The 19,010-nt window shown below is 34.0% G+C and overlaps 2 protein-coding genes across 6 annotated transcripts; one reads left to right on the top strand and one right to left on the bottom strand.

Moving 5' to 3' along the window:
* Positions 1–4,313: 4,313 nt before the first annotated feature.
* Positions 4,314–9,236, bottom strand: LOC111394245 (outer envelope pore protein 16-4, chloroplastic). 4 transcript variants are annotated; one of them, XM_023020004.1, is made up of 7 exons: positions 9,053–9,236; positions 8,907–8,958; positions 8,809–8,840; positions 8,659–8,692; positions 6,570–6,637; positions 5,481–5,637; positions 4,314–4,662 (listed from the first exon to the last, which is right to left on the bottom strand). In XM_023020004.1, the coding sequence occupies exons 1-6, from the start codon at positions 9,122–9,124 to the stop codon at positions 5,503–5,505; spliced, it is 393 nt and encodes a 130-aa protein (XP_022875772.1). In that variant the 5' UTR covers positions 9,125–9,236; the 3' UTR covers positions 4,314–4,662; positions 5,481–5,502. The 4 variants fall into 4 exon arrangements, with proteins under 4 accessions (XP_022875772.1, XP_022875783.1, XP_022875776.1 ...); XM_023020015.1 differs by having other exon boundaries at positions 8,809–8,810; XM_023020008.1 differs by having other exon boundaries at positions 4,331–4,678.
* Positions 9,237–9,932: 696 nt separating this feature from the next.
* Positions 9,933–14,051, top strand: LOC111394232 (putative S-adenosyl-L-methionine-dependent methyltransferase MSMEG_1480/MSMEI_1444). Of its 2 annotated transcripts, none has more exons than XM_023019996.1 (7): positions 9,933–10,282; positions 11,267–11,418; positions 11,505–11,625; positions 12,164–12,201; positions 12,542–12,670; positions 12,793–12,954; positions 13,879–14,051. In XM_023019996.1, exons 1-7 carry the CDS (start codon positions 10,084–10,086, stop codon positions 13,948–13,950), a joined length of 873 nt encoding a protein of 290 aa, XP_022875764.1. In that variant the 5' UTR covers positions 9,933–10,083; the 3' UTR covers positions 13,951–14,051. The 2 variants fall into 2 exon arrangements, with proteins under 2 accessions (XP_022875764.1, XP_022875760.1); XM_023019992.1 differs by having other exon boundaries at positions 9,934–10,282; positions 12,077–12,201.
* The last annotated feature ends 4,959 nt before the right edge of the window (positions 14,052–19,010 follow it).

Here is a 19,010-nt window from a genome sequence, read left to right as displayed (position 1 = left end):
TAAATTTGCAAAACATCCCAAGTGCAAGAAGTATTTTTATAAATTTCCTGTAAGTTATTGCACGCAAGTTATAACACAAGTCTTTGGTATACGATTATTCCACCTAGCATATCTTCTCTTGCATCAACTTGACGAAATGCACATCTTGATTTGAATTTGTATTCGATCGCTATGCATTAAGCAAACTATTGGAATTGGATGATGAAAATCGTTCAAATGATATAATTGAGTAATTTGGATGTTTGAGACACTTTTCAAGTAAGAAAGTGCAAAAGGATCGAATGAGAGAAAAGGTTATGGAAACGGCTGCTTAGGCGCACTCGCGCTGCCCTGTATATTTAGACACAGTTTTGGTGTCTTTTCGTTGTCCATTTCATCTCTTCATCCATGGTTGTGTCTATTCGTGCGTTGGCCCTGTATATTTAGACACAATTTTGGTGTCTTTTCGTTGTCCATTTCATCTCTTCATCCATGGTTGTGTCTATTCGTGCGTTGGGCATTTTATCTATATAAATAGATGTTATATGATAGAAATTAAAGAGGACTAACATTATAATTGATTACAAAATTTCAAATCATCCAAATTTCAGAGTTTCTCTTTAGTGCTCATTGTTCTTAAAGGTTCTTCATTTTTGTTTGGTGATTAATCTTAAACTTGTTTAAATCTCAGAGCTATTGCAGGTATTTCACGTAAGCAACCCTCAAGAATAAAAGGGGGAAATATCGTTTTAGGACAACATTTCATATACACGTTTAACCACCATTTTCGGGTATTTTATCCTTTTGTTGTTTTATTTTGATTTGTACATTTCTTGTGTTTTATTCATTTTTGTTTTGATGATGATACAAACTCATCTCTTGTGAATTTTTCAACATTGGATGGATGCCAAGTACTGGAAAGGACGGACGTTGTTATAGGCGAAATATGAAAGGAAGACGCTCGCCATGATTTATAGATCTTTAATTGAAAAACAATATTCAAAGACGTCACTCTTCGAGGGAATCCAAGCCGGGTCTTGTACAAATGTTTAATTCTATCACAAGTGTAATTTTAATATTGGCATTCCTTATAACCGTTAACTAATACATTAATTTGTACGTGCGTGATGTTAAATTCAAACTGTCTACGTGCGATTAAATCATGGTTGACTTCAAATGATAAAGCTTGACAAGTAGTTCCTTTGCAGAATATGGCTTAAAATTTTGATTAAAATTTAAGTTAAAATCAACAATTAATTTTAATCATACATTTTACAAAAATTCATAACTTTTTTTAACAACACATTTCATCAACTTCTATAAAAATTTATAAAACTATGTGATTTTAATCTATATCCAACAGGGACCTATATTTATAAGGGAAAATTGCAGCGGCAGTTCATAATCTTTTCGTTTTTGCAGACTTTATCGCAACCTTCATTTTGCGTCAGCGAGGACCCCTAACCTTTCATATATATGCACTTGAGATCCATTTGGATGGAAATCGTCCAAAACACAGTCAGTTGGTCGGAAAAATTCTTTCAACTATCTGCTACCGCGACTGTTTTATTGAATGTTGATACTTTTTGGACGATATTTTTGAACGGTGTTTTGAATAGTTTTATTAGATGTTGATTCCTTAATTTTTCCGTTCAATTGATTGTGATTTGGAGGTTTCCGTCCAGATAAACCTCAAGCGCATATTTATGAAAGGTAAGGAATCTACGTTGGCACAAATGAAAATTAGAGTAAAATTTGCAAAAAGTGAAAAGGTCAGAAACCGTTGATGCAATTTTCCCTATTTATAATTGTACGACATGATATGCTAAAGTAATCAAGAAGCCACTTATGACATGACTTGATATGATATCAATGTTATTTGAGGGTGTTTGATATCAATTTTTATTGAAAAATTGAATTTTAGAATAGTATATTGATAGAGAATGTGTGGATAAAAAATAAGGAAAATTTTTTAATTTACGTGTAATATTATATTAATGAAGAAATGTGTGGTTAAAAAGAAGAGAGAAAAAATACATTTTGATAAAAATGGGAATCAAACGACCTCTTAAAGATGCTATGGATGTTACGTAGGAGGAATATCTCAAATAGCATTTTGGGCTAGCTATTTTACAAAGTCTTCCCATCAATAATGGTGGGTGATCGTGCAAAACTTGTAAGCGTAGAATGCATTGAATCTCAGATTATCAATGTGATTGCACAAATTATAAATGATTATTCATAACATCTATTATATATATGTTCATTTTGTCACGTATGATTAATTATTGTGAGTTTCTCAATACTATAACAAGCAACTAATTATTTATTTGGTGATCAAACAATTAAATAATGTAATGGGTATGCAATTGATTAAGAAATGCTAGAATTATTAAACTACTAGTCTTCAATTAAAATAAATAAACAAAATAGTTCATCTTCATCCAATACGGAAAGGGAGTTAACCTAGAATAATTTTATATATGTGAATATATCACCTAGATCATGAAGTAATGCAAGAAATCTGGGTCTTCAAGTCCAATGTTGAATTCTTCAAGTTCTTGATGTAATTGACCTTCAATTTCTTGTTTAGGTTTGATCTCATCTCTCCAAATAGGTAAATTAACAGCTTAATGAATTTTATGATATTATTGTATATTAAGAGGCTAGAAAGAGTTCCTTCAATATGTTTCCCAATTTCGGTATTTATAGGAGTTGAAAATCCATCAAAATCGCGTGCAAATTAGATTTTAAGATGAATTCTAATTAAATCTGAAAATTTGCAACTCAGGCCCCCAAAGTACATGGTGAGACCGCACTATAGTCTCTGGCATGCCCGCGCAGGTTCAGCCGTTGGCTCACTGGTTGGGAAAGAGGTGGTCTGTGCATGAGTCGTTTTGCCTCTAAACAGTCATCAGTATTTTCGTCATAAATTTCTTTCCCTCTAACTAATTGAAGTGATTCAAAGTACGTTAGAAATATAACTCAAATGGCTACAATTCTTCTAGAGTATCATTTCTGCAATTCGAACGTTTATATCCAAGATATCGGTTTCAATTTGAAGCTAAAAATTTAGAGCATAACTTTTCGATTGAAAACTAATTTTTTTCCCCAATTTTTCACTTAATTGACTTCCAATTGCAACCGATTGATTTAATGTGATCTTCAATCATCGTTTTGTGATCTGAATCAACTATTGAATGTTTGCACCTTGATCCCCCAAACTTTGAATTTCTTTCGCTTTTGCTTGTTTTTCGTTTATTTCCTCCATTTTAACTCTAATCGTCGAGTAAACACAAAATAAGTTATAATTCATCAAAATTACTAACAAATACTTCGATTCAATGGTCTAAATAAGTGTACAATATTAGTGAACTTTTTAATATGTTTATTTTTTAGTATACTAAGCTTAACAAATAGATCATAAATCTTAACGCATATTTATTTTCTTAATTTTATCAAATTAACTAAAGAACTTTTTTTTGATTTCTTTATTCACCATTGTATCAAATCTAATTCCATTCACATAGCAGAAAAATGAATCTCTTATGTGCAAACCAGTAAAGTTTAGAACTGTTGTCCAAAATTGGTTATCCAACTTGCTATCTACTCAATGATTCATTGACATATTATTTACAAGTAACAGTAAGAGAAAAGTTAGACATGTTAATTTAAAATAACGTGTCAATGAATTATTGGATGAATAGCAAGTTTAACAGTCAATTTGGAACTGCAGATCTCAACTTGTATATGATTTCTTTGACTTAGATGTAGAACCCCTTCGGTGGACATGATGAGAAAGGTAAATAGATTTTCTGAGACCAATTTTCCAATCTAGCAGACAAAAGGACACGAGAGATGTAATTACAGTCCAACTGCATGAAAATTGCACATTAATTTTTTTGATATTTAGTCCCCGTTTCATGCCCATTATTTCATCAAAATAAATTTTATAATAGTAATTTTTTGAATAATATATGGTTCAAAATTAGGAAAAAAGATTAATTTACATAAAAAAAACATAAATATATATATATATATATAAATTTTAAAGAAGAATAATGTTATTTGCAATCGCTCACTATCGCAGTCGCTTTACGTGACATATTTATAGCGGTGAGTGATTTAATGCATAAAACAAAAAATTTTTACTACATTAATACATCAAATTACTAATCGCCACATATATCATGTAGCGCGACTATGACAGTGAGCCACTAGAAATAACATTACTCTTTAAAGAATGGGACTCAAGACGTGCTAAATCTTTTTTATCAAATTTGTGAAAAAGAGAGAATATTGCACTATTTGTCCTCAACCTATTATCTCAGTAGTGAGTTAATCAGTAGCCTTTAAATATGAGCAAATCAGTCCTCAAATTCTCATTATAGTTACACAATCTCTTAAATGACAGAAACTGTCAAAATTTCTCATATGAAATGATCAAATGAGTTCAGAATAAAACTGCATAATCTGAAACTACATGAAATCATTCTTCATAATAGGACTCAGTCTCAGTCCATGTCCATGGTTGGACAATTCAGCTGATATAATGTATAATTCAGTCCCCTGATGATGATAATAATAATAATCAAACGCAGACTGTAGGGCCACTTCATGATCATCCAGAAAAACAAGACTCAATATTTTGGATTCCACACCACATAAGCTTCCTATCTGCTTCTGTTTTCCATCAAAACTGGTGGAAGATTCAACAAAAGAGGGGTGAAGGTAGTTGTGAAAAAATTGAAGGCATAGTAAGAGTTTGCTAGTACATTAGTAGTTGCAGCATTTAATAAAGATAGGAAAGACGTGACATGGATATTTAAGTATATGTATTTCAATCGTCTGTGATTATCACGTGTGTGTATGATCGTGTGGAGTGAGGGTTCCAGGACCCTTGACTATCATACATGGTTGGTTGGGATTTGAGCAATTGCATAGCTTCTAAGTGATAAACCTGTGGTGCCAGTCCTCACTACTGTATAGTAGGCTGTTGTAAAGAAGTTTGGAATAATTTCTAGTACTCCACACTATTTCTCACACCCATATATCAGTAGTATAGCCTATCGAACAAATAGTTAGTAGATTTCCAGCATTAACAAAAAGTCACAGGATGTAAATTAGCCATGTTTGAATCTCATTAAATTACATTCTATTACATTCTATTTTTCTCCCTCTTATTTTCAACCACACAATTTTTCATAAAATAATATTATACGTGAACCAAAAACATTTCCTTATTTTTCAACCACTCAATTTTTTAAAAAACACTATTCCACCCATTTTCATTTTCGAAAAATGGGGGCCAAACGGGGGCTTAATTCCAAGTGGAATCATAGGTCCCATGAAAGAGCTTCAGAGCTTTGAACACCTTATTCTGAAATATAATTGAAATGAAATTAGCAGTAGAAATTCCATTATCCAAAAAATAAACGAAAAAGAAAAGGTGATAGAGATTTTTTTTTTCCAGGAGTAGATGAGTTATATAGAAACGTCACCTTTGTTCAGTCCTGCAGTGCATTAGACGGATCTGGAGTTTTCAGCAAAATGATACAAAGTACAAACAAGACCAGTGACACCAGCAACCTGTTTCCAGTTTCGGGTTCCAGCACCAAAAGCTGCCCCTGCAGCAACACCAGCAGTGAAAGTATTAACCTGCAGGAGAAAAACAAATATAAACCATCAACAGTAAGTTACCAATAAAGGCCCAGTAATGTACCTTAGGAACAAATATTAAGTGTCATTCTATAACAACCACATTCCAATATTAATGGGTGGTTATACATTCATTTTCTCAATATCTGGCCCTGTGATCATCTTATATTCTTATTCACTACGTTAAATGCCTAAGAGGATGTGGACACCAAAAACAAGCTATGGTAAGTAGTATTGTTAACATTTCAAAAATCTCTGAGCTTTGAATAATATGATCAAGTTAGCAAAGTTATAAATATCATGGTCAGAAATTATGAAATGTATAGAATATGAACTAGGGATACCAATATTGACTTCTATATTACCTCTGGAACTTCAAAAAAAATGACATTTCTAGGAAGAGGAAGGTATTAAACACTTGTAGAAGCAAATTCGTGTCTTTGTGAAGGAGATTAGCAGTCCAATGACTGTTTTTCACATCTATTTACTGGTTAGTTTATTACCCATAGGTGAATGCATTCATATTTTGTTTTGGACATGCATGCATACATATATTTATATGTATGTGTGAGTGTATATTTGAACATGTCGGTTGCTTCAAAATAAATCCGATTAAAGTATATCGTAACTTGATATCCAAAAAAGTAAATGCATATTTCGCTTTATGATGTAATGGAAGTTCCAAACCTAATCACTGATTGATGCGCAGATAATATCTCAATTTGTAATGACATATAGAAGAATCGTAGACATATTATTCAATAAATAACAGAAAAGACAATGTCAACTCATAGCTCTGTGCTACACTAGTTAGCCCATTCCCTATCTCGGGGGTGCCCAAAAAGGCAAGTAATTTGTAATAAGGCATTCATTTACTGTTAATAGAATTCTAATGAACAAATACTTGAAAAACTAAATATATATACACTAACCCAATCTTTTTTTCCGCGATATCTTTGAATTCCACAGTGAGTGAAAGAAAAAATTGCCGCAAAAAATCCTAAGACCAGATAATGAATCTCATTAGACGAAAATCAACAGAAATTGATAAATTCGAGATCATGATTATAACATCTGTAAAAATGTGAAATTGTCTATTTAAATATAGATTGATGATTTTTTATAAAATGCGCCCACACTTAGATACATTAAATATAATCATAAAAGACATAAAATGGAAACAACGATGCATGGCATAGAAAGATAGGTCAAACAGTTTGCAAATGAAGTCAAATGTTTTGGATTTGTTCCATTGCATGATTATAAATGCAAGTAGAATTGTTTCCCTTTGCCCAGTATAATTACAAATAAATTGCCAATATATTATTAAATACTGTTGAATTGAGACTGTAAAATTGTGTGTGCAATGACCAAGTATAGTACTTTGAACCCAATATCTCCGACTCTCAACCTCAAGCAACCCAATAACCATAGAAAGCTTCCCAACTTTGAAGTTGAGGCTTAAATATTGAAAAAAACCTCCAACAACCTTGCACAACCCAGAAGAACTACAATCCGGTTAGATAACCTTTCAGGAATAAGAAGGAAAATCACGAACCATAAAATTGTAGGAGGGAAAAATGTAGTGATAAGGGAGAGGGATATGTGAAAAAGACTGGTTGCTAAAGGTGGGTGAGTGAGGGAGCACAGAAGGGCCAATATGTGAAACCTTCGGAAAGCAGATCGTCATTCTCAAAGCCATTTTGTATTAGAGCTTAAGTTATAAAGTCTTGTTCTTTCCTCTTTCTCTCCATGTTATCACAAGTATAATGACCTAGATGTCTCTCTTCCACTGAAACAACCCTACCCAAAAACAAATCCAACTCTGATGACAGTGTTGTCATGTTACAAGGCCAAACCCATGCAAACTTTGTTGTAGAAGAGGTCCACTTCCTAGTTTGATGAACAAACAGAATGCTTACAGGTTTTGAAATTATCACTAACACCTTTAACCTCTCTTTGACACCCCCCCCCCCCCCCCCCACACACACACACACACACCACATTTTATCAATTTAGGAATTGAACACATTATTACTTGATTTCGAAATGCTTCTCTATATAGGATGAAGCTGGCACTGCAGCCATCAAGACTATTGAATTAGATGCAGCTCTTGGGGGTCGAGCCAAAAAAGCCTAGTGCTACACCACAAAAAAGAGAGAGAAACTAAGTAGGACTATCTAATGCGTCTTTAACTTTATTTCGGGAAACAAAACCTTTGGTTCTTTCCAGTTGTAGCTACTATCTCATTTTCCCATTTTGGAAAGAAAAAATTACGACTATCTACATTGTTCCCTTGTCAGTAATCAGTATTCCTACATCTGTTACCATTTCCATGTTCTATTCACTGCAAATATATTGCTTCCATGATGAAGAGTTCTCAAAGTTTGAAATATAACTATTTTTGTTATCTTCTCATTAGACTACATACCAAATCCAAAGTTTTGATATTACGTCGCTAATAAGCCAACTAACAGTCAAGTTTGGTGCAGCAAATGGGTCATTATTGTATATCATCACCAGCCTTTTGAAGACTCTAGATTATTCTATCTTCTTATCTCTTTTTCCTTCTCCTTTATTAAGTTTTCTAGATTGCCAAGGGTTTGCTGTCCATGTCCATTTTGGGATGTACTAGATATAGGGAATAATCCAATTCCACAGACGTAAACTTGTATAAACATGAGGTTTGCATATGTAATGTGTGAATGAGAAGAATAGAGACAGTGCGAGTGGAGCAAGGCTGTAATAAAATTAAGAGAACAGAGTAGTGTACATATGCTCCGTAACAAAGTGTACAAGAGTTTCTGTATTTAAATAAAAGTTATTTTGTGTTCAACTCTTCAATTATCATAAAATCATTTCGATACATAAGCAAGTTGTAGGAAAAAATTCACTTTAGAGCTAAAGAATTCTTCAAAGTTATCAAGCTTAAGCATGAAATTGCATAGTACTGAAGCACCCAAATTGGCTCAATTAATAACTAAATCAGAACTCTAAAAAATATCCATATGACCACTTACCCCAATGAAGCCCATATTGACCAACCAACTTAGCCTGTATTCAAAGTAAAAAGCAGATAAATCTCATCAGACAGGTAAAACGGTGACAAACTTGCACAACGATCCATTCAAATTTCAGAAGTTAAATGAAATGGAATAAACAGAACTTACTACTAAAGATGCACGAGCGATGCCAGTGAGACCTAATAGAATTTAAAACTTAATAGACACTCTCGATTAATGTATAATCAAATAAACAAATAAATTACCCAATTTGTTAGCATCAAACGGACCGACACAGGAACCCCAAATTACGCCGGCCTGCATCGAAATTCAACATTTGTTTTGGTAACAAATTTTGTAAAATGAACGAATCTTCGTTAATGTGCGTGTGGGAAGATAGAGCTGATCTTACAGTGCCCATGCGAATTATAGAATCAACTGCGATAGAAGAACAAGGGGCCTCATCGAAAAAGTCTCTTTCCATTGTCGAGAATTTATTCAACCCTCGATTCTTTTGCGAGGCGCTATCGCCCCCTCTCTCCAGTTTTCTGCAGTGGGAGCCATTAATTGAGCTTTTTAAAATGTTTTTCTGCCTATTTTCGAACAAACTCTCGAAATTGTGAAGAGGCTTAAATAATTAAAAGATATATAAAATAAATAACTAAAAAGAAATTTTGACTTGCTAGAAATTTTTAATATTTAGGCAAAGCAGGATATAAATTGGATTTTTGGAAAGAAAAAGAAAATTAAGGGAATTAGATTTTGATAAAAATAATTAGATTTTTAGTAAATTTTGATAAAAATTCATAAAATGTATGATCTAAAAGTTGTGAATTTAGAGTGCGTTTAATTGTTTATATTTTCTATGAAAATGTGTTGTTTCCATCCAAATTCTTACTTTTGTGCTGTTTGATTGTCATTTTTTTCTATAAAAGATATTTTTTTATTTTTGGTCACGTAATCATATTTTTCTCAAAATCAAGAAAACTATTTTCTTTAGAAAGATTAGGATTTTATTTTTCACGGAATTCACTCACTTTTTCTCTCTCTTATTTATTCACTCTCTCTCGTTAACCGACTAATAAAAAATGGACAAGTATAATATTTAATTGACAATTTTCATATAAATAAATCCAAATTTCATATTTACAATCAAACGCACCCTTTATATAATATATATTCGTAATCTTTGATTTTGATTAAAATCTAAATTTTAATTTTCACCAAACCGTGCGTACTATTTTTTTGTGGGAAAATTTTGAAAGGAGATTAATTTTTGGTTCCATAGTCGACTCCAGCCTCTCCAGGGGAACTTGGGCTTTAAACAGATTTCCTCAGAAGCAAACAAGCCCAGGGGAACGGCTATAATGGCCAGTTGAAATTGAAGTGGACGAGGAGATAACGCGAAGGGGAGCGGCCAATTGGTGGCTTGTCATAGCCATTATGGAAGTATATTTACTGAGATTCCTAAATCCAAGTGCTTATGTCCATCTGCACCCACCTCCATCACTATTTTACGTTTCAAAGAAAAGAAGTAGAAATTGCAAATTGAATGCCAAATTCAACAACGAAGAAGATGACTTCTTGTTGCAAGTCGCCACTGAACGCGCTTTTCTTCGTTTCGAGGAGACCCTTCGTCCAGGCATGATCATTTATCTTTTTCAATGTACATGAATGCATGTGTAGCAAATTGAATGCTAAATTCAAGAACGAAGAAGATGATTTGTTGTTCCAAGCTGATCTTCTCTTCTTTTCCAAGTAGACCCTTCTTACAGGCTTAATTATCATTTCATTTCCACTTCGATGTGTATATGTATGCATGCATAATCGTTTTGTCGATGATGTAGACATGTCGTTGAGACATTTCTTCAAACACCTATCTATCAATTTTTATTGAATGGTTCTTAGCATTAGTTTAATCTGGAGGCTTCTTTGGATGGTGGTGTGTACCATGTATTCCGAGCATTTTTAAGAAATGAAATCCAGGTTTCTGGTGTATTTTCGTATCATCATGCGAAGATATACTACAATGTTAGCCCATGATATCTGTACATGCTGCAACTTGCAAGTTAATGTCTCAAACGTGAATTTAGAAATTGGATATGCTCACAAAGATGTACGAGAAATGTTAAGTTGTCAAGATTTGTAATAGCATCTATACAGAACAGAAGCAGGTCAGTTCTTTCAAAAACATCCAATATTCCTCAACTATGAATTGTTCCCTAGCTCGAAACCATTTGAAACTTATCTGCTACTTTTTATTGTTACTGACTGATTGGATAAGAATTCTCTTGCTATGACGCTATGAATTGATTAAAACCTCGTATTCATAGAAGAACCACAGTGATTAAATTAAATTATCAAAGCTTTAAGCCTGATGTCCTTTTTTCTAATTCCCATAACACCATTGATATTCTCGGGGAAAAATGATAAAAGGATGTAAAGAGTATAATATTTTAGAAGAAGAAAGGCTGAGTGAATTTTTCTTTATCTTGCTTGCAATAATTGTAAACAAGCATATTTAGATGGCTGGTTAAGGTTTTTTTGTATATACAACGATCTTATAAAAAATATTATGTCCACATCCTTACATAATGACAAATTCTTGTTCATTTCTGCATTGAAGATCCTCTTTTTATTGACCCATATGTTGGCTGCCTTGTTCCTCCCGGTTATCAAGTTAATATGAAGCAGCATCCACACAAGCACTGCCTCGCGACTAAGTTCATTGATGATAAGTTGCTGACAGCAATGAATAATACTGATGGGCTAAGGCAGGTATTACACCAATGCACAGATTGCTAAAAATTAATTAGTTTTCATGAGTTTTGATGTCATATGGCCAGTTGTCTTCTTTGTTGCAGGTTGTTTTGTTAACAGATGGCATGGACACTCGTCCATACAGGTGCAATTGGCCAGTATCAACAATAATATTTGACTTATCTCCGGAAACAATATTTGGAAAATCAACTCAGAAAGTCAAAGGTGCACTTCGTCTCACCAAATTTTCTCCGTTTTCTAAGGCGTGCATGCTCAACATTTGCAATCTATCTGGCAATCTATCTATAATTATTTGAACTATTCAAAGGAAGATATATATTAGTAATGCCTTCTTCTCATTACCAACATACAAACTATAAGTATATCAACAACCACGATGCCTTTGCTGTTTGAAATTGTTTACTGGTACCCAAACTATGTGGACTAACAACCCAGCAATTGACTTATTTATTAATAGCCAAAAAAATATAGGGACACTTATCGCTGTGGCACCGAAATTCGAAGTTCTACATCTTGAATTTGGGAGTTTTGCACGAAATCTAGGAGTTAAGCTTGAGAAATACTTTTTGTCCTTTTTCAATATTTAATACTGCAGGCTTCTTTTCTATGTATAATATGTCAATTTAGGAGTAATATAACATATGCTAACGACTAGATATTGGGGCTAAGATTCCAAGAAGCTGCTTGTTCTATCATATTCCATCAGAGACCTTTGATATTCAACAAATTTTACGCAGTAAAGGATTTAATGGTGCCAGACCAAGTCTATGGGCCTTCCAGGTAATTAGACTTTGTAATGAAAATTTATATATATATATTTTTTTGAAGTTCGTTTTATTTACTTGCTCCCGTTGGAAGAGATTGGTATCGTTTACTTCTTCTAGGTCTACATGTCTGTTTGGCGGAGCTTATAATTGCTTATACGTTGGTCAAACTCTTTTTTCATCCACACATTCTATAGTATCCACAATTTCTAACTACTTTTTAACCACACATTCCTTGAGACCCACGGCTTATAAGCATTTTAAAGCTTAGCCAAGCAATCACTATGATTTTGCACATTTTCAAATGTTTCTCTTAGAAAGTTAAACAAATTGTTTACTTTGGTTTTATTTTCTAGGGACTACCCATAATGAATTTGGCCAATTTTAAAGAGATTTTGGAGGTTGTCAGTAACTTAGCCATGAAGGGATGTCTTTTCTTGGGAGAACTGCCTGCTTGGTTGGCTGAAGCTGAAGGAGGAGTCAAGGTTGTTGATTTTTATAACCTTTACATTGGAAGAAATGCTGCTTCATTCTTGTTTTTTGACTTCTGTTATTTTATTACATGTTCACTTAAAGAAACATTTGCCCCTTTCTTGACTTAATCTAGTCCACCACAAGATGGATGGAAAAGCTTTTTATGAGCCATGGTTTCAATGTGGACATTATTGCATTTGATGAAATTGCTGGGAACCTTGGAGCAGAATCCACGGCAGATGACTACAACAATATACTTTTTGTTGCTGAGCACCTGAGATATTCTGATGATCAGGTTAAGAGCTTCCTTTATGTACAATGATACAAAATGCATGATACTCCCATGTCATTTGTCGAACTAGTTCTTAAGTACTCTGCTAAACAGGCAGTTTAAGCATTTTTCAGCTGAACAGTTGGAGATTAACTTTCTGCTTGTTAGTTCAACGACTTCAATGTTATGGCATACCGCATGTGCCCTCACCTCATCTAGTTCAGCCTCCGTGTGAGAAGAATTTATAAACAGTTTATAAATGTCTTATGAATTTAGTCAAAAATCTAACATTAATTTCAACCATAGATTCACAACTACTAATTATTATCCACACATTTCGTAGGATTCACTACTATTCTTCTTTATAAACCATTTATAAATTTGTCAAATGGAGGCTTAATCATTTTTAACCCTTCTTTTATTTCATCACACTATTTCAGTATCTAGACTAGAGTTTTTTGTTTGATGTGCACGTTTCAAAATCCTCTTTTAGCCGTTGTAATTTCCCGTGAGTAGGTGCACCAGCTATATATTGGCATCCATGGTTGAGATATTAAAAAACGTGGTGCCTAATTATACCACAAACTTATCCCGTCCAACCTGGATCGAATGGGTTGCCGATTATTCCAATTATTTTTTGTTGAAGGGGTATCTTAGGTATTCCATACATGTATCATGTTACCCCAATATTCTATATTATGAAGTATATTCAGTGGCTAGTTTGAGAGTGTTAAGAAGCATAAGATCTTTAATAATGAACATCCGCAATGGCAAAAAGTTAACACATCTCTCACAGCAGGGTGAACCACTATAAATATTTTTGCTTTTCGCCTTGTTTGTTATTATGCAATATGTTGCTTTCGATGGTATGGATTTGGGTTTAATGCATAATAGTTAACATCTATAATATGATTTCTATTCCAACCGATAGTTCCACATTCTGTGCAGATGGAAACCTGGAGGAGAGAGTTTCAGAGGATAGAGGAAGAAGGGGATGAAGAAGGCTTTGAGGAGCTCTGAATGCACAATTTGTTGAAAATCATTGGTTATTGTAGTTATTACCTTTTACCCCATTCGAACAAGTGTTTTGCCCATCAATAAAAAGAAGGCGTCAAGATTGACTCTTCTTCATGCGTCAAGATTGACTCTTCTTCACATGATAAAAAGTAAGAACATGTTGGAGTGCGGCCAACTCCACCACCACCGGAGGAGGTCACTTGTGGCTAACGATTTGTCAAAGTGTGTAGGAACAAGACTTTTACAGGCATGAGAGGTGTTGGGATCTGTTGGCCACGTTGGAAGGTTAATTTTCGAGGTCAACAGAACTCATATGACATGTATACAATTCATGATTATATGCCCCGAGAACAAGTGGAAAACATAACTAATCACAAATGACAAAAAACAAAAAAAAACAAAAAAACAAAAAGTTAAGATATTCGAAACCATGAATCCAACTGACCTGTGCTTGATTGAAGAAGCAAATGCATCAATAATAAACCTTCTTTTCCATGCATTCTATAAATATATGGAAAGTACAGGATTTTTTTTCAGAATCCCAACAAATCCAGCTGCGACAGCATCTAATTTGTAGACAGTTTTTTGTTATTTTGTTATTTACCAATGAATTTGTGTCATGTAGAATCTTGTAAATTTTTTGTGAAGATTTTCCTGTACTTGTAGCATTACTCTAAATATATTTACTATCCAATCGACACCCACATTGTGGGCAGGGGTGAAGCTGCATTACATCCAGCGGGGTAGATGCCCGCCCTGGATTTTTGGGCAACAAGTATTTGTGGGTGATCCCAATGAAGGATTAGTGCATGAGCAGCCGGAATCACACTAGAAAACCCCATGGAAAGAAAAAGGGCTGCCTTGAAACCCCTGAAACGACCACTGGAGAGAGCCGGTGCAAGGAGGGTGATAACAGCAAGAATTCCTACTAATGTGATTGAGCTTAGGTACACTAGGCGCCAATGTGGGTGATTTGAGAACATCTAGTATATTGGCGCAAAGAATGAGCAGACGATCATGAGAGATGCACCAGCATAATAGAGGCGCTGGAAGAACAAGCAGAAATGTTGGGATTGGCAAGCGAAGATATGGGAGATTGAGCTAAATCTCAAACAACTCATTGCTCCTCCTGAGAAAACAAACAGAGGCCATATAGGAAGTAAATCGGAGTCTACATTTTCATATAAGATTGATGCCTTATGGTTATGTCCTACGAAAGATTTCTGCACATCAAATATGTATCGAGTTAAAGACATTATATATTGGTGTTCGACTTAGCAAACTGAAGAATACTGGATGAGACTTGACAACTCTAATCTAGTCTAGTCCAACTTATCAACAATAAGTATCAGTATTCTACACCTGCAGAAACCTCAGTGTATTAAAAATTACACAAACCACAAGCCACATTGCCATATCTAGTATGATATAAAATTACTAACTTTAACGTTAGTACATTGTATATTATAATTAGATACATCATTAAAGTTAACTCCCAGTAAAAAGAAAAATTCTTGTAATCCGATAGTCGTCACAGACCACAATCCAATCGCCGTTCTCTTTCCCTCTCCGACAGTCCATTATTGTAATTTGTACATCTCACTCTCATCTTGACACTCCGACTACATCCTCACTCCTTAGCTCCGACAAGGTGCCAACCGGCCGAAGCCAGCAAAAAAAAGAAGCCAGATTCCATTTCTTGTTCATCATTAAAGCCATGACCAAAATCTCGACATTCGACGGCGCAAATTTTATGCCCGCATTGAACTAAAATCCTGGCTCCGCCCTTGATTGTGGGCACTCTTAGAAATTATTAATCAAAACATTGGCAGATGCAATCCTAACTTAAAATTCAAGATCATCCCCATACCCACTTCTCAAAACCTCCACCAGTAAATATGTTATAGGAACCATGATTAGTTGCCCAGCGATGAACAACATGATATAAAAATTAAAACTATTAAATAAAGGACTTTGTACTAATTTAAATCTTGTCTTTTAACAACCAGGGTCAGGAAAAACATGAATTGCAACTCGAACATATATACAATGGAAGATTATACATTCATGAAGTCGGAATAAATCATAAACGAAACAGAGGAAAAATAATTGATAAATCCAACTGAATTCTGCAGCTTGGCTAGATCGTAGAAACATATGAATTAATTCTAAAATCCCCTTTTGGCGCATTACTATAAACACCTTTGCAATTCAATCCGCACCCACATTGTGGACACTCAAAGAAAATAAATTAATTTAAATTTTATCTAATCCAGTTAAAACTAAAACACATCCCACTTAAAAAGATTCATCCGTATCTGCATAATCCAAGTACACTCAATACCTAAATTGCAATTATCCATCTCAACTAACTAATTAAACCATACCTAAATACCAAGCGATCATCAAATTTGTGAATTCAAATCCCTCAAATTGGGTGAAACGTTGAACAATTGTCACTAAACCATATTTATTGATCGTCTATTACAATTGAGTAAAAAATTAAATCTAAATTTTAATTTGAACTTACACATGTATTTTCCTTGTACTAATATTTTTTTTTTCGAGTTTTGACTCAATTTTTAGATCAACTTTATCCAAATTTTCTTTTTTTTTTTTGGTAATTGTTTGCTATATATTATTGATATTTGTGTTGTATTGTTTTAATTTGTGTGAGGCTCCCTTAAATTTTTAGTATACAATATTTTTTGTTTATTTAAATCTCAATTTTCAAATCAGGTCATTCGATTAATTAATTATATTTAATTTAATTTAATTTATAGATTTTATTTTAATTGCTAGAATGATTTAATGGATTACTTTAATGGTTGCTTTAAAGATTTGATTAACAAGCCTTTCACATATTGCCCCTGTTTGGGCTTCATTCTAAAAAAAGGGAAAATTGTAATTGAGGTACTAAATCTTTCGTTTATTAGCAGATTTGACCCAGAACTTTCATTTGTGCCAACCACGATATCAAACCTTTCAAAAATTCGCGATTGAAATCCAAATGGATCGAAACTGTTAATTTGACCATTAGTTGACTAAAAAATTAACATTGACCATAAGTTTGGCTAATTTTAAGAGAATAAAATGGCAAATCTACATTTTTCAACAAAAAAATAATTACAATGTATTAATAATTATATTTAAAAAAACCCAAAACAAAACACCGTTTCATCATCTTCCCCACACACCCCCTCACACCAAAATCCTCTTTTGCATCGAAATACATATTCAAATGCTCAGAACTCCCAAACTATATTTTTTTTTCCAATTAATTCATATCAGTTGGACTAAAATAGATCAATCATTTCGGGAGAATGTTCAGAGTTAAATGTTTGACTGGCCATTGAACTTTGATACATGTCACGGTTTACGCACTGTCTTTTGAAACTTGTCCCACTAGCCATTCAACTTTGCTCCGTCCAACTCCATTGGCCATTGGATGGAAAACGTCAGTGAATTTGCACACGTGGCAGACGACAATTTGACATGTCATGTTAAATTAAAAATTACTTCCACGTAAACGCCAAATAAGCAGTGCCAAACACATCTTTATCTTAACAAACACATTTAAAGTCTTCAAACCCTTCTCTCCTCTCGTATTCTACTTCAAAATTGCAGTTTGAAAGAAAATCCCCAATTCTGAAGGAGGCAACCCCTAGGTGAACGTAGCGAATTGTAGAGGCAAAAAATTCAACCAGCATCTACCGTCGCTAGAGGCCATCAAAGAAGACGCTATTACGTGAACTGTTTGGGTAAGTTCTCGACAAGAGTTGAGCGTAATCAATTTCTCCAATCCTCCTAGTTGATACAATGCCGGGAAAAATTTGTAGCTACTTTTGAACTCACGCATAAATCGCCATTCAAAAAAAGGAAATTTAATTCGGATCTACGGAGATTACTGGAGGGATATGCCAGTCAACTTAGCTGCATGTTTTTAGTTTCAATTTATGTACATGGTGTGGGAAACTTGTTATTGAATTTGAATTCATATATAACCTGATTTTCGAGTTAAATTGTGCTAATGTGGGTTTTTGTTTATTGAATCATGTCGATCCGGAAGAAGAGATTACAATGACTGGGAAGAACAAGGGCATTTGTCACAGTTGTAGGAAGCCCAGGCACTACTTGTCAGATTGTCCATCGAAGCAACGATGTCCAGAATGTGGGTTGGGATTCGTGAAATGTATGGAGGTCGAGAAGAATACTAAAAATATAGGACGATTGTTCTTATGTTGCACAAGAGACTATGGGTTTTTTGAATGGAATGATGCTTCGTCATCGAGGGCAAAACTGATGCAATTTGAAGGAGAAGATTTGTCGTCCATGTTCAAGACATTTGCAACCATAACCGAAGAGAAGGATGTGGAGATATCTTTTAACATAACAATGCGCAAGGGAAAGGGATCAACAAAAGGCGTGTGTGTTTGTCATATTTATGTTTGTGTAGTATGCATTAGCTTAAGTTTAAGTTATTTTTGGTGTATGTCGTGTGTAGCTTATTAGGAAATGACTATGTTGGAGACATTTTCAATATTTCCTGTGATGGTATTTCTATGCTAATTCCTGTGACTTTGCATGCTAGAGACAGTTTGGGTAATTCCTGTGACTTTGCATGCTGGAGACATTTTGCTAATTCTTCTTTTTATTATTTTCGTTTTTGTTTCCCTCACTTTTAACTCAAAAACAGTTCAAGAATAACTTCACTGCTACTTAAACAACAATTCTTATTCAACGATAACTACAATAACCATAGATCAGAAAAAGATCACCTGTTGGCAACTGGCCGTGCAATAAGCTCATTGTACCTACATTAAGCAACTTCATGGTAGCAACTTCTCTAGGCACGAACTGATTTATTAAGCTATTTCAACTGATTCATATATTTTCATGTTTTCAAGGCACAATCCTTGTAATAATTACATAAGAAACTGGCACAATGTAAAATAATTACTACCATAACTGGCACAAGAACATGAAGAATCCACATACATATATAGCAAAATATAATATTACAACACTGGGTTGTTGTACTCTTCTCCTCATTGTTTTTGTGT

Source organism: Olea europaea, chromosome 1 (assembly GCF_002742605.1).
Source record: "Olea europaea var. sylvestris chromosome 1, O_europaea_v1, whole genome shotgun sequence".
In the NCBI taxonomy this organism is placed as follows: Eukaryota; Viridiplantae; Streptophyta; class Magnoliopsida; order Lamiales; family Oleaceae; genus Olea; species Olea europaea.
This window is presented reverse-complemented; position numbering and strand designations above follow the sequence as displayed.

Coding starts and splice junctions, on each gene's coding strand:
- LOC111394245 (XM_023020004.1), bottom strand. CDS start 9,124: ATGGAAAGAGACTTTTTCGATGAGGCCCCTTGTTCTTCTATCGCAGTT. Junction 8,959..9,052: donor CTATAATTCGCATGGGCACT/GTAAGATCAGCT, acceptor ATTTCGATGCAG/GCCGGCGTAATTTGGGGTTC. Junction 5,638..6,569: donor ATCGCGGAAAAAAAGATTGG/GTTAGTGTATAT, acceptor TTTCTCCTGCAG/GTTAATACTTTCACTGCTGG.
- LOC111394232 (XM_023019992.1), top strand. CDS start 10,084: ATGGAAGTATATTTACTGAGATTCCTAAATCCAAGTGCTTATGTCCAT. Junction 10,283..11,266: donor CGAGGAGACCCTTCGTCCAG/GCATGATCATTT, acceptor TCTGCATTGAAG/ATCCTCTTTTTATTGACCCA. Junction 12,202..12,541: donor CAAGTCTATGGGCCTTCCAG/GTAATTAGACTT, acceptor TTTATTTTCTAG/GGACTACCCATAATGAATTT.